The sequence below is a fragment of the Helianthus annuus genome, chromosome 4 (genome assembly GCF_002127325.2).
Source record: "Helianthus annuus cultivar XRQ/B chromosome 4, HanXRQr2.0-SUNRISE, whole genome shotgun sequence".
Taxonomy (NCBI): Eukaryota; Viridiplantae; Streptophyta; class Magnoliopsida; order Asterales; family Asteraceae; genus Helianthus; species Helianthus annuus.
The window spans coordinates 78,071,333-78,086,845 of NC_035436.2; the positions used below are offsets into that span (position 1 = coordinate 78,071,333).

Below are 15,513 nucleotides of genomic sequence, written 5' to 3' on the forward strand. Positions count from 1 at the left end.
GAAAATTAATTTTCTAAATAGTGGCAGACAAATCCTTTATTTGATATTTATGGTTTTATTTGTTGTGTGCAAGTTGCATACTTATAAATTATTGTAGACTAAATTTATAGTTCTTTTTCATTTAATGATAACACAACAGCGACGTGTAACATTTGGATAACATTTAATCTCGTATTCAATCCCGGTGGGCCCCGCGTTCATCATTCAAACCCATGGGCTGCCTTTGGTTTCTAGACTAGATCCACACCCCCCAATTAACCCATAATCACATGTTTCACCCTCATAAATTGGACACAAACCCATTTCCCACCTTTACTATTAGCTTGTAGACTTATTTTGTAATATATCTAGTTGTATTCGGTTTGTATTTATCTTGTTTGATTAAAAGTTATTTTGTTTTGATTAGGATTTGTCTTTCTTTAGTAGATAGGTTAATCACCAATTTAATTTCTAGGATATTCTTTAAATATTTTTTTTTCGGTTTTGAATTATTTGAATAATAAAAAAGTTTCATTTGAGCATAATACTGGGTTCGGACTTTGAAAATTAACCGTAAGACCAAAAGCGACATGTGAAATTTCAGATCCTTCGTCTTTTTGAATAAGAGATAGTTTATCGAAAAGGTTTAGCACAACATAAAGTGTTTCTCTTTTGATGTGGTTGTCGAGAATAATGCATGGCATACTTTTGACCTCCGACTTATTTGACTTTGAAACCTATTTTTCGTTCACGGTGTGTAGCAAGATGTTTTCGTTCATAAGCACGAAGAGCCAAAGAGAAAATTTACCATCTTTGTAATATGTCTTATTTGGTATATATTTTGTTTTTCTAGGTTTATTTTTGTTTTGATTAGGATTCATCTTTCTCATTTGCTTTCATTTTAGAGTTTATCTTTGTTTCTAGATGACATGTATATATTACTCTTTATATAAGATTTTTAAATATTTATATTTTTAGATTTTAGACTTTTATTATATCTTTTGATGAATTATTGAAAAGAAGTCCGATTTACACACCCATCCAATTTTTATAGAAATCTATATCATGTTCTTTGGTGTAGTTTCTTTCGTTAGCAAAGGTTGACATTATACAAGTAGGTGTGTCCGTGTGTGCATTGATAAGTGTCCCTACTTTATACTATACTATACTTTACTTTTTTTTTTTTGAACGGTTTATTTCTTTAATATCTGTCGTCTGTGAGACTTGAACTCAAAACCTTCCCTTCCCAATCTAGGTGTTTTAAAGGCTTTGCCTTTACCAATGAACCATCACCTCATTGGTTACTTTATACTTTATTGATGTAGTAAAATAGTAATGCATAAGTTAGGGGCTATTTGACAACTTCTGAATGGTTAAGTGCTATACCAGTAAAAGGTCTGAACCATTAAGTCAGTGGCGGATCCAGGAATTTTTTCTACCGGGTTCCTTTTGGTAGATTTTCACTAATTCTCACTATTTTTTTTTTAAATCATATAATATTTCCACTATTTTTTTCATTTTTTTTTTCCGAACCGAGGGGTTCCTGGGAACCCCCAAAATACCCCTGGATCCGCCACTGCATTAAGTCCGGAACCAGTACAATGTATGAGCCATTAAGAGCCAGTATAGTGCTTAATCGTTCCGAGGCAAATGTCTACCAATTCATATTAGAGTTCTTATTTATTCAGATTCAGTATAATGCTTAACCATTCAGAGGCAAATGTCTGAACCATTCAGACATCTGGTCGCGAAACAAACAGTCTGAACCATTAAGTGTTAAACCAGTAAGAGGTCTGAACCATTAAAAGTCTCATTAAGAGCAAACAAACAACCCTAAGTTGTGAACTATGAATCTTTGATAATCCTACGTACAAATCTCTTGACCTTGTAATAATTAGGTTACTAAGGTAATTCGATAATAGTATAGTTTGTTTGCTAATTTACAATATTGATGGTGTGCCTTTATTACTAAATTGCAAAACGAATCCAGTGTATTTTATTTCGCACACCCTTATGTACAACCAACGTTGTTCTAAAGATTTCAAAGGCTGATATGTGATAAATGACACTTTAAAATATGAACTTATAACTTTTGCCCCCTCTCGAACCATTACAAACTTTTTTTTTAAATATGTCAATCGACTGATGGTATCTCAACGACAAAAAAATGTGCCCTCCCGTTAAAACATGTGTCCTGTACTGTCGTCCACTTGCATATATCCCTCTAAAACACTCCAGTGTACAACTTATACAGCAAATGATACGACACCAACATAACACTTATGGTATACAAAGTGATTTTGGTGATATGTAAACCGCATCTATTCATGTTAGTATAACTACTAAACTAACTCTTTTCATAAGCCAAATATTACAATAATGGTAACCCATGATGAGGTGTATTGGCATGTCCTTAACCGGTTTTCTGCCCACCAAATTACCAACTTTCCTATTTTTTTGAAGGTTCTAGACAATGACATTACTAGGTATAATTACCAAATTGGACCACCAATCAAGATACGCTATTATTCAATGCTACTAGCACATAATCATATGACAAGGCTAAGTGACTAGGACAAATCGACCAAAAGAAAGTTTGATCAAATTGATGTTACTATTTTAGTTACAATTCAACTAAAAATAGAAAATAAAATGTAAGGTATTCAAAACCTTCACCTTCAGATTCAATCAAGAAGAAAAAACTTATAATATCGTAGCTACTCATAGTCAGGGGTAGTAGTGTTATGTATGTACGTTTCGTGTAGAATTTTTTAGGTATATACGTTTTCGACTCCTCGGTTTTATAAAAATAAAATTTACTTATATAGAATTTTTAGGTCCGGTGACTTCCGACCCCTTCGGTGGAAATTTTCAAGCTTCGTCACTACTCATGGTCATTTTTGATCAATTAAGATTATATTAAGAGTTAAAAACTAACAACTTAACTACATAATAACATTTAGTAATATATCATTTTAAATTTAAATAATAACATTTAAATTTGTTTTTACATATTCATAAAAGGAATTACCACATACATACGTACTTATTTGTTTTTTTTTTTTTTTTGAACGGCCAACAAAAGATGTATTATATTAAAAACGGTTAACATTAGTTAACCCAATTACATCCACCAAAGTTTACACATTCATACAAACTAAATCAAACATACACCAATTTTCCCAAGTGAGCGATATCGCCTTTGCCCGATATTTCAACCAAAGAAAACTCAATACCTTGATCTCGTTTACCACGTTCACCACCGTCGCCCTTTTGTTGTTAAAAACTGCATCATTCTGCACTCGCCATATACACCAAATCGCCGCCTGGATAACCGAATAAACAACATTTTTCCACCTTCTCGAGCCGCGGCAATGGTTGTGTAGTTCGAGAACATCTTTCGCACAAAAGAAAAAAAAGGAGAAGATATTCTGCACCATTTAAAAACCTCTTTCCATATTTCCCAAACATACCTACATGCCGCAAAAAGATGATCAGCGGATTCCTCAACTTCTTCACAGAAGACGCAGCCGGTATTAGCGAGCTGGAAATTTCGTCTCAAGAGTACTTCCTTTGTCGGTAACCGGTTTAAGAACAGACGCCAAGTCATAAAATTAACCTTTAGTGGACACCATTTATTCCAATAATGGTTCTGATTCATATTACCATTTGGAATGGGCCTCATCAGTCGCCTTAGCCCACTAACCGAAAAGGAGCCAGAATCATCCGAAACCCATTTCCACGTATCAATGTTTTCCATAATGTTAATCTTTTCCAGCAAACTCGACAGGTCCGTCATCTCTTTTATCTCCTGCTGTTGATGTGGACACCGAACCCAGTTAAAAGAAACATATCTCACCCCGTCTTGAACCTTAACCCGATCCGCAACTAACACTTTTTTGTCACATTCTAACTGAAATAAAGCTGGAAACATAATGTTGAGTGGTATGTCTGGGACCCAATAGTCCAACCAGAAGAAAGTACCCAACCCGTTCCCCACTGCTGCCCGAAAGCACGACCCCAAATCGATTCGTACGTACTTATTTGTAATTTAGATTCTTGCTAGTTATCTTTAGAGAAAAATGCCCGGTTAGTCCCTGTGGTTTCGCATTTTTTCACCTATAGTCCCCAACTTTCTAAAATTACCTGAATAGTCCCCAAGTTTTCATTTTTTGTTCCCGGATAGTCCCTGGGTCTAACTTCAGTTACTTTTCTCTGTTAAAATGATGTGAAATGGCAAAAATACCCTTTCCTTAAAAGGCCAAACCACAGGGACTATCCGGGCATCTTCTTCATTTTTATTTATAAAACTCCACCACCACACTTCATCTTCAACCTCCACCCTCCTCCACCATGTGAATCATAAACCACCCTATGAATCATAACCCGCACATCCTGTGAATCATAATCCGGACGGTATTTTTGAAGCTTATCAGTTCGATTCCATTGCTCATCCTGCGGAGAGTCTCCATTCGGAAGTTCTGTTCATCCAGGGTTTGTCGTTGTTCATTCGTTAAAAGTGGTTCAGTCATACGGATCAGCATAAAACAAATCTGTGTGCAAGGGTCGATATCAGTATTGTTTAAAAACAGTTTCACAAGTGTTGTTGATAGCGAACAGGAATATTTTTTTAACAGATCTGTTAGAACAAATCAGTTCAGTTTGAATCAACTTCTGAACGTTGCTGGTTATATAGATCTGCATAATAATTGCGAATACATCCACAGAATTTAGATGTTTGAAACAGTGTTCATTCGTTGAAACATGGTTCATTCGTCCTATCTGCTGATAATCTGAAAGTCCGAGTCTTGTGTGTTAATCACTGATCTGGATATTCACAGATAAACACTCTATTGATCTGTATGAATCAGTTGTCTGTTTATATTCAAGTAAATCTGAAACAAGAATAATATTCACGAATCAAGATTGATTCGCTCGGATCTGAAACAGATCAGATTGTTGATCAGTTAGCGTGAATCGACATTGTGATTAGTATTGTTGCAGTGGATCTGTTCTGCACATATTCAGTCACTTGTTGTTTACGCATCCGCGTAAATCTGTGAATTTGCATAGTCAAGAGTTCAGTCTATTTGCAGATTAATATACAGTCTATTCGCTCGAACAGAAACAGTAAATCTGCTGTTCATTGTCTGAAATCAGTAAATCAAATCCGAAACAGTTCGATAACGCCGCAGAATTAATTACAGTCGCTGAAGTTTGCACATTCATTGAGTTAGTTTTGTTTGGTTCAGTTTGGTGATAATTCAAACGAATCCGGTGGAAGGAGATGGCATAGGGGTTTTGTCTGGTGTGCGGGTTATGATTCACAGGGTGGTGGTGGAGGGTGGAGGAGGGTGATGGTGGGTGGAGGTTGAAGATGAAGTGTGGTGGTGGGGTTTTATAAATAAAAATGAAGAAGATACCCGGATAGTCCCTGTGGTTTGGCCTTTTAAGGAAAGGGTATTTTTGTCATTTCACATCATTTTAACAGAGAAAAGTAACTGAAGTTAGACCCAGGGACTATCCGGGAACAAAAAATGAAAAATTGGGGACTATTCAGGTAGTTTTAGAAAGTTGGGGACTATAGGTGAAAAAAGGCGAAACCACAGGGACTATCCGGGCATTTTTCTCTTATCTTTATGTCGTAAAAAATCGATAATACACAGAGAAAAACAATTAAGGGCATTTTTAGACCAAAACCATATTCTAAAAGGGCTAAAGTTACAATTTTCTGTACGGACACCAAGATATTTTATCACCCCTAAAACGAAGAACCAATTAGATATTAATAAGTGTCTACAATGGATAAACACAAATCTTTTTCAATAAAAACAAAAAAAGATATTTAAAAATATCGGTGGCACCCGACCCAGATAAATCAATTGAAAAAAGCAACTCCCATTACAAAATTACCCAAAAAAGGTTCTTCGATTCTATCTATAAAAAATCGGCACTTTCAGTAACCCACTTCATCACATAAAAAAAGGATTATATTCTAAAGTTGAGTTGAGTGTTTTCATCAATTTTGAGTGAAACTTTTTGTGGGTATTTGATGATAGTAGCTGAATCATGGTAATTGGGAAGAATTTTAAGGATTCACTTAAGTCTCTTGAAGCTGATATTCAACATGTTAATACTCTGTAAGTATATTCATCAAAATTCCTCTGTTTTTATTTTTGAAGTGTTAAGTCAAACTTATGATTTTAGTTTGTTGCAACAGTTGATTTGGGAAAATGAGGTTTTGTTGTTTAATTTGTGATTTAGGGTGTTTCATCATTTCAGGGGATTAGTTGACCCTTGTGAAATGTTCCGTCCGGGATAATTGCCTACAATTAGTTTTGCATTTCTTAATATTTTTTTATTGATAAAACTTCTCCAGAATATCGTTCGGTTGTTTTAACTTATGTGAGCTCAGAGCTTAACTTTGTTTCTACATCTAATTATTTTATTACATATTTATATTTATTTTTATATTTTTATAATTATAGCAGTAATTTTTATATATAGGAAGAAAACCAATATTAGTTAATGGAACTCTTTTTGCCACGTGTTACGCTTTTTTACAGAATTATTACATGTAACAACCAGAGGCTGTAACGTGTTACGTAACAACTTTTACTTTTTCAGAAAAAACTCAAAGTCTTCAAAAGCTGTTACACGTAACACATGGCCTACAAAAAGGTGTAACGCTAGACAAGAAGAGGTCTATTCATTTGAGTTTTTTTTTTGTTTTCTTGACTAATATGGGTTTTCTTTCCATCTCTCCCTATATATGTATATATATTGTTATTTTAATTATAATTTTGTATGTCATACCTATTTTATATAAATATATATCTGACAATAAAACTATATAATTAATAAGCTTGTTTAGCAGGCTTGACAAGTGAAACTCGGTCTCAGGCTCGAACTCATTTAAGCTCGGCTTGATTCGAGCTTTAAGCGACTAGCGAGGAGATCTCGAGTAGTCATGAGCGGCCCCCTTTACCAAAAAAAGTAAAAGTTATAGACAGCAGCATTCTGGTTCTTGATTATGTCTGCATATAAAATGATTAGACATAGTGATGTCTTGATTAAATCTTGTTCTGGGTAAATTAACTCTTAAACAATTTGTTTGAATTTCTAGATTTTTGGTGTGAAATTTGCTGATTGATTATGTTGAATCTTGATGAAGTTTGTGTTCAATCACAGGGCTTTAAGTTCGGCTCGGGACAAAGATGGAGCTTGCCTTCAAATGCGACTGTCGTTCAGTCCAGCTGTAGATTTGTTTTCCTTCCTCTTTCCCTGGATGGATTGTAAAATCGCCGGAGCCCTCGGGTTGCTTCGGGTTTTCATTTATATGGTATAATTACTTTTTCGCCCTTGCATCGAGTCTATTTTTTTCTTGCTGGATTGCTAATTTGCTGCAAAATGTTGGGCAAAACAGACATTTGCTGATGGGAAAACTACAATGTGTATTCAAGAAAGGAAAGCAAGCCTCAAACAATTTTATGGTAAATCAAAATCCCAATTTTTTTGAAAACAATTTAAAATGCGGGTTGTAAATCGTGATCGCGCTAAAAATGTGAATGTTACATGACCAGATGTTCTGTTTCCTTCGATATTGCAACTCCAAGGTGGGATAACCGATTTGGAAGAAAGGAAACAGAAAGAAATATGCTCAAAGAGGTATTCGAGTAAGGATTGCTTTGATAAAGGAAAGCTCTCAAATTTTGACGTTGAAAGAGAAACCGAATGTGGGATTTGCTTGGAAACAAATAGCAAAGTGGTGTTACCGAACTGCAGCCATTCGTTATGCTTGAGGTGCTTTCAGGATTGGTAAGTATACACAACCCGTAATCTTATTTGCCCTTCTTTTGACCCGACCCCACAAAATGAAAGCCTCAAAACAGGGAATTTGATTATCCGATATTGATTGCTCAATACCGCATAATTCGGGGTGTAAAAGAGTCAAGCTAAGCCTGAGCTCGCCTAAGCTCTCGTTTTGAGCTCTATTTCTAAGGCTTGAGCTCGACTATAGAGCTCAGGCTCGGGCTCCGCTTGTTTATTATTCATTAATTGAATTATATACATTTATAATAATTTTTATATATAACATAACATATATTATTTAGTTATTTTGTCATAATTTTATATATAATAGTTATTATTAAATAATTGTGTATATTTAATATATTAAATAAAATTATGTAAATAATGGGCTTGTTTGGGCCCGCGAGCCTACTCAAGCTCGATAAGTGAAGCTCGGATGCTCAATTATGTAAATAATGGGCTTGTTTAGGCCCGCGAGCCTACTCAAGCTCGATAAGTGAAGCTTGGGCTCGTTTATTAAACAAGCTTTTTTGGGCTTGATTCTAGCTTTTAGCGAGCCGATTTGAAGTTGATAATGAGCAGCTTGGCTCGTTTATACCCTTACGCATTATCTGTTCCAAAACACAATCTTAATTTGATGTATAAATAACTTCTTGTTCAAATTTTGTGTTTCTAGGCATGAGAGATCCCGATCATGCCCGTTTTGTAGGGACAGTCTAAAGGAAGTAAAAGTAAGTGACCTTTGGGTTTGCGTCGAGGCTGGGGAAACGGTCGATATGTGTGAGATATCTAAGGAAAACAAGAAGAGGCTGTTTATGTACATAGAGAAGTTGCCACTGATGATGCCACCTGGCCTATCTGATCCAGGTGATTCTCATCTAAGATAAAAAGAGGCTATAAATTAAGAAAGTTTATATAAGATTAGTTTAAGGTGTAGATAATCTTACAAATTGGATGTTCTTCTAGAGGTGTAAATCCTGGTTTGGTTCCCCTTTTTTTTTCTGAACTATATAGGATTCTTACTATTGTTCTCCTTGATCATTTGTAAATGCATAAAGATTAAGTTGCGACGGCGTATATTTTATGTGATCATAGTTTGAATATTGTCATGTATTTTTTTGGGTAAAGGGTTACCCCGGTGAATTTTATAATCAACCAAAATAAACACAAGTGAGGAATAGAGTATCCCTCGGTTCTCTAGCATGACAAACCCATACCAGAGTCAACAAGCAAACAAATGCAAACCAAAGAAACAACCAACACACTAAACAACCAAACACACTACATAACTCCTATCGACTCAAACATTAGCCGCAATCATCATCTTCCATCAGCAGACCATGAGGAAGACTCCATTCCAGCAAGATAGCATTAACCTGCGTCGTTCTTTTAAAGCGCATCGAGTGAAGCTTTATCCCGACTGTAGTTAAGATTACCTCCACAAGCTGATCCGCGGTTCTCTTAGGCGAAAAAAGTCTTTGATTCCTTTCCTGCCAAACAAAGTAAGCAGCAGCAGCGACAACTAGCTTCCCAATAACGTGTCTAGCATTTCTGGAATTGGAAACCTGCAACAAATGATCAAAAATACTATCCCATTTATTCTGAACCATCTCCATACCAGCTCTTCCTTTAACACCATCCCAAACCTGCTCGGCAAAGGGGCACTCGAAAAACAAGTGGTCGTGCGACTCAGGACCCGACGTACAGAGCGAGCAGCACATGAGATTGAAATTGGTATCACCCAAAGATTGCCATAAACTCATAATATCCTGAGTTTTTAACTTCTTATTCACAAGTAACCACATAAAAAACGACTGGCGAGGGATAGACCGAGAGAACCAGACTAAACCCGCCCAAGGGACCTCGTTTTGCACCGATCGAACATCATCCCACAGTATAGTTGCACTATAATCCCCATCCTTACCCATTCTAGTCCGCCAAACCAATCTATCTTGCCTCATTGGATTAAGCATGATATTATTGTCATGTATGTCGCATAAGGTTGTTTTTTTGTGTTTATATAGAAGAACGCCCTAAAGCATTAAACATCAAACAACACGAAATGTAGGACCTCTTGATAAACAAGATTGGTATTAAAATCTCATGCAACTGGCTATGACTCGCGTGTTGTCGAAATGGAACAGGGGGTATACAGGTTCCGAGTAAAATTTCAAGACGGGCCATTTTAAGAAAATCTATCTAATAGGTTCGGGATGGAATCGGGTTGAAATGATTCTGGGATTTGAATTTTATCTAAAAATTCGAATACAAATAGCAAAATATGGTAAGCGAAGATAATTTGATGTAATTTAGTAGTTAATAGTAGTTGTGTACCGTTGCCCTAAAAAAAATTGACAATTTTATTTGAAAAAAGAATCTATATAAATCAAAGTACAATTTGAGTATAAACGTTGCTCGGTTGCAACAATTGGGTCCCTGTTGTTCGATGGACGTTTAAATTAGACTGAAAAACCCCTATATTTTTTATATGCGACATAAGTCTAGCTGTAAATCAATAGTAACGATCCAAACTAAAATTATTTAAGGAGTTATATTAGTAGTTGGCATTGGTGGTTGGCCGCAAAGGTAGGAAAACGAGTAGGTAGCAGAGACACAATGGTCTAACCCGTTTGGGTCCTTTTAGTTTTATAACAGTTAGGGGCGGTTTGGCAATTTCATATCTTAAGATTGTATTTTAGACGATCCTATCGGGTCTTCATGTGCATAAACGATATAAACAAATTTCCAGTTTTAATCTACATTTTAAACGGGTCGCGACATTAAACACTCCAAGCCAGTAGCTTAATGCAACATTACGGTAACCAACGGAGGGGACTATGACTATCACTGCACATTTTCGATGTTAGCAACTAGAAAACTTGTATATATTTCTATATATTCAACCCACAGTTTCAAAGCTTTTAGTAGCTTTGAAATCACCGTTGCGAAGATCGACTATTGAGAGCGGGTCTCATTGTAACAATGGTAGATTCATTAGCTCCAGCTCTTAGGGCAGCTCTTCCGGCCTCCAGAAACCTTTTGACGGCATCTCGTGCGTAACGGTGGGCTTCACCAACTGTCATATTTTTTCCAATATTGGGGTATGTGTTTAGAATATGATCTCCGTTGAGCTGGGACGCGAGCTGAATTAACTCGACTTGGAACTCAGTGAGTTTCATATCTTCTTTCGGGCCTCTTGGCCTCAGTGACACCTTGATTTCAGGAAGTTGTTCTGCATAAAAGTTTCAACAAGTTTAAATCTTAATTCAGATAGGGCAGAGTGAGTCGGGGTGCGAATTTCTAACACCAAAGTCAAAGGTTTAGATTTTGTTTAAATGGGTTTGGGTTAAACGCGCCCGTTTTCAGGTCAACTTGGTGGTTCACGGGTTGACCCATTTGAAATAAGCATCAAGTTTTGTGGTTTAAATGTATATTTTTTTTATATAAATGTGTATTCTTGGTTCTAAAATCCAAGTCAGTAATTGTTTAGTATTAATAAGTAAAAAATACAATAAAATTTCACGTTAAATGGTTCATAAACATGACCCGTTTAACATCCGGAGTGCAATAAAAAGCAATTAACTACAAAATTTATGATCTAAGATAATGTTGACGCGGTTACCTGGACAATCCTCACGTGGAGTACTACGAAGGTTGAAGTAACTCTCAAAGGTGCCAGCCCACTCATCGCGCTTGGTCAAGTAATCGGAATCTAAATTGAAGAGTTTCTTTACAGTTGCCGCGATAGAAGAATGCTCAAACTGTGAATACGGTGTCGGTCCATTCGGTTCATGGATCACTGCAATTAACGATCGATCATATTCAAACTCAGCTCAGATCACTACTCGTTCACTGGTTAGATCACTGAGACCATTGAACCGGATTTAAAAATCAAATTACGTCATATCTAATTTATAAAATATTTATAAATTACACTGCACCTTCTTTATATTTATAAGCATAAAGAAATACATTTCTTTTTAAATAGAAAGAAACAGAATTTTTTTTTTGAAAATTAGTTATATAATACGATTTTTATGGTAACAAACACTTTCATATGTACATATAGGTTCCAAATTCAAATCTTATATTCTAAAAAGAATATTTTCGCACAAGGAAAAAATTAACTAAAACTGGTCTAACCATGCCCGGGTTCACTGGCTCAACCTCAACTTGTCAAAAACTAGCCAGGTTCAACACATGTCAAGCAAACCCGTCAAGGGCCGGTTCGAATCATGCCACATCAGAAAAACAACATACATATTAAAAAAACTCACCTGTGCCCTTTTCAATCCAAGGCGAAACCAAAAACGTAGGAACCCGAACCCCTAACCGATCAAACTGAAAATAATACGGTTCAGGACCATTAATCCCATCCGGATTCGGAACATGATCAAGAGGCGTAGGCACATGATCATAAAACCCACCATGCTCATCATAAGTAATCAACAAAGCCATCTCATCCCATTGTGGACTCGCCCTCAACGTCTCGTAAACCTCCTTCACAAACGCCTGCCCGATCGCCACATCATGCGACGGATGATCATCGTTAGCCGGAAAAACCTTCACATCAAAATACCGTTGCTCCACCACCACATAGTTTGGTAGTTTCCCCCTCTTAGCATCATATTTAAATTTTAAATCATATTCATGAAAATTAAAAGCAAACTTAAGTTTCCTCAAACTTTTAAAAAACAAAGTGGCAGGGATATTTTGGTAATATATCCCAAACGTAAGGGCATTTTCGTCCAACAAATCAAAAACAGTTTTTTGAGGATAACCGTTTATTAGATCTTTCCGCACGTTACTTGAAGCTCCGTGTGAAGTAGCCGAGTGAACATATAACCGGTTCGGTTGGGTCGAACCGGGAACCGCGGCGAACCACCGGTCGAACACAGCGAACTCATTCGCTAACGTGGTGTAACTCGGTAACAGCTCGGGTTTGAACCCGCTCATGACGGTATGGTTCAACCCGTCTATGCCCATCGAGTTCGCCTGCTGGACAAACCCGGACATCGGAGCCGGGTCGGGTCGGGTTTCGTTGGATCCGAATATTTGTTCTCGGATAGCTTGAATTGAGTGACCCGGGTCGGAGTCTACAAAAATGGCGTCGTCGGAGACGAAGACTTTGGGTGACGTGGCGTCGGTGGCGTTGACACGGTTGTATTCGGATCCTGTAAGCCCGTCGATGTCGGGTCGGGTTTTCTTGAGCCAACCGAGCATGTGATCGAATGAACGGTTTTCCATGACTAAAACGACAAGGGTTTTGATGGGTCCAGTGATTTCGTGGTTTTTTTTGTGTACAGGGATAGAATTTAGGGGTATGAGGTGGATGAAGATGAAAACGGTGAATAGGGGTTGCCGGATATTCATGTTTTCCGGTGAGTTGCGGTGGTGTTATGGTGGTTGACGGTGGAAGTAAAGGGTAGTGTGGTTGAGGGAGCAAGCAAGCAATACAAGAAGATATATTCAAGGAATTTATAAAGTTTTACCCCAAGTTTGAAGTATGTGAAATTGGTGCTACAAAGTTTGAAAAGTTTGCAATATAGTACATAAGTTATATGTACTTGAATTTGATATCATGTAACTAATGTCGAGGATAAATAGTAGGTTAAGAAAAGTTGTTTGAGTTGGTAGAAGTAACAACATTAAATATTGTTGGGAGTTACGATAGTTGTGACGGGTTTATGAACGTTCATTGATGTTTAAGCAGATGCTAACGATAGTTAGTGAAGAAACATTTTGTGACGAACGAGATCATTCGAGCAATCATCTATGGGATGGTTATGCAAGTTAGACAATAGTGAGCACTGAGCAAGCAATTCGTGACGATTGAGATGAGTGTCGGTCATTGACACTTAATAGAAAAGGGCGGAGCTAGGTGGTCCTGATGGGGTCGTCCGCCTTTCATGGATTTTATTAATTCTAATATATGGTATTTAATCTTGATGGTAGCATCGCATAAAATTTTGACACTGTCTCGCGACATTTTTGACAAACAAAAGTAAAAAGATGAAGCGACGATTGGATGACAAATGCCCCTATCCAAATCGGCCCATAACGCATCCCTTGTTCGTTTGATTCTTCCATGTTCCATAATTCGTTCTCCAAACCTTTATACATTTCACCATTATACACTTAAAAGGTCAGTTGTTCCTTGGCTGGATTCTTCTCAATATAACTCTATAAACCTAGAATGAGGAAAATACAAAAAGAGTATTAACCAAAAGAAAAAGTGAAAGGGGGTTTATAGATTATAGAAACTTGTTTAATCACATGCCATCGGAAAGCAAAAGCTAGAGGATAATTAATGATTTTGAATATTTCTAATTTTTATTTGATTTATTAAATGATTTTGAATACTTATAAGACTGGAAGGTATGGGGGCCGGCTGATGTCCGACTAGGTCCGGCGCCGGACCCCCACACCGCCCCATTGGGGCTCGGCCCACCACACCCGGCGACCCACAGCCGGGTCAGCCGATTCAAATGTTTGAAAAGTAGCCGTTGATCAACGGCATTATTTAATAAAAAAAAATTCCTTTTTCTATAAAATCACCTATTTTCACCATTATTTCCCCACTTTCAACCCAAAACCCTCTCACTTTTATACCATTTTCTCCCTACTTTTATAAAAAAAAAATATCTTTTCATCCACAATGACTTCTAATCCTTGGTGGCCCTCATCTTCGGATGACGAAGAGGAGATGTTTTTCGCAAACGCTGTACTACGGGCGGGACAGATTCTAATCGAAGAAGAAGAGGAAGAGGAAGAGGAAGACTTCTCGTCTGAAAATGTTATTGCCACACGAATACGGATTAACAGAGACCGCCAAGGTTTTTCATTACAAAATTTCATTGTCCTTATTTTTTTTAACTCGTACTTATATATTTTATACGACAGGAGCGCACGAGAAATTGGTGAACGATTATTTTTTGGATGAACCACTTTACAACGCCGACATTTTCAGGCGCAGGTTCCGAATGAGTCGCCGCTTATTCACACGGATTACTAATGATTTGGCGGGGCTAGACCCGTTTTTCACGCAACGACCTGATGCTCGAAATTATGAAGGGTTTACCACGTTACAAAAGTGTACTGCGGCCATTCGCCAACTGGCGTACGGGACAGTGGCCGACGCTTTGTGTTAGAATTGGATACCAAAGAACGTATTGAATCAAAACTCCTTTATTGATAATTGGTTACAACTGGTTACATAAATTCCATTATATATAACCTAAACAAGAAACCTATTTTGACTCAAATTAGGATTAAAAAACTAACTCAAAAAAACCCCTAAGTTTATGACTCGGTCACTTTTTACCCGAGCTTTGTAAGTCGGTCACTTTTTACCCGAACTTACACAAGATTAGACTAACAATCACCCCCCTAATCTTGTGACACCAATGAGTCCTCTCATCTCGATGAACTTCAACCGTGCCAAGACTTTAGTAAGGATGTCGGCCCGTTGTAAATCTCCGCTCACGTGTTCCACTTTAATTTTGTCCCGCAATAAGTTCTCGACTTTCAAACTTGTCTCTTCATTTGATAAACCGAGCATCCATTTACCTATTGAATTGCTGAAAAACTGATCTGTCGCAGACTCGTCGCTAAAAGCTGTCACTGGCTGATCAGATTCTGTCGCTGACTGGTCAGATTCTGTCGCTAACTGATCAGTCTGGTCGCTATATGTCTGCTGTGTCGCTGACTGCCCAGATTGGT

The 15,513-nt window shown here is 37.2% G+C and overlaps 4 protein-coding genes across 5 annotated transcripts; 2 read left to right on the forward strand and 2 right to left on the reverse strand.

Moving 5' to 3' along the window:
* Window positions 1–5,858: 5,858 nt before the first annotated feature.
* Window positions 5,859–8,883, forward strand: LOC110936624 (E3 ubiquitin-protein ligase AIRP2). Of its 2 annotated transcripts, XM_035988958.1 has the most exons (6): window positions 5,859–6,119; window positions 6,857–7,068; window positions 7,171–7,321; window positions 7,406–7,472; window positions 7,563–7,797; window positions 8,468–8,883. In XM_035988958.1, exons 2-6 carry the CDS (start codon window positions 7,013–7,015, stop codon window positions 8,676–8,678), a joined length of 720 nt encoding a protein of 239 aa, XP_035844851.1. In that variant the 5' UTR covers window positions 5,859–6,119; window positions 6,857–7,012; the 3' UTR covers window positions 8,679–8,883. The 2 variants fall into 2 exon arrangements, with proteins under 2 accessions (XP_035844851.1, XP_022034718.1); XM_022179026.2 differs by lacking the exon at window positions 6,857–7,068 and having other exon boundaries at window positions 5,862–6,119.
* A 215-nt stretch (window positions 8,884–9,098) lies between these two features.
* Window positions 9,099–9,719, reverse strand: LOC110933509. The gene has a single exon (XM_022176728.1). The coding sequence runs from the start codon at window positions 9,717–9,719 to the stop codon at window positions 9,099–9,101; it is 621 nt and encodes a 206-aa protein (XP_022032420.1).
* Window positions 9,720–10,471: 752 nt separating this feature from the next.
* Window positions 10,472–13,240, reverse strand: LOC110936625 (non-specific phospholipase C1). The gene is made up of 3 exons (XM_022179028.2): window positions 12,069–13,240; window positions 11,414–11,590; window positions 10,472–11,023 (listed from the first exon to the last, which is right to left on the reverse strand). Exons 1-3 carry the CDS (start codon window positions 13,162–13,164, stop codon window positions 10,728–10,730), a joined length of 1,569 nt encoding a protein of 522 aa, XP_022034720.1. The 5' UTR covers window positions 13,165–13,240; the 3' UTR covers window positions 10,472–10,727.
* A 1,209-nt stretch (window positions 13,241–14,449) lies between these two features.
* LOC110933510 lies at window positions 14,450–14,942 on the forward strand. The gene is made up of 2 exons (XM_022176729.1): window positions 14,450–14,627; window positions 14,695–14,942. Exons 1-2 carry the CDS (start codon window positions 14,450–14,452, stop codon window positions 14,940–14,942), a joined length of 426 nt encoding a protein of 141 aa, XP_022032421.1.
* The last annotated feature ends 571 nt before the right edge of the window (window positions 14,943–15,513 follow it).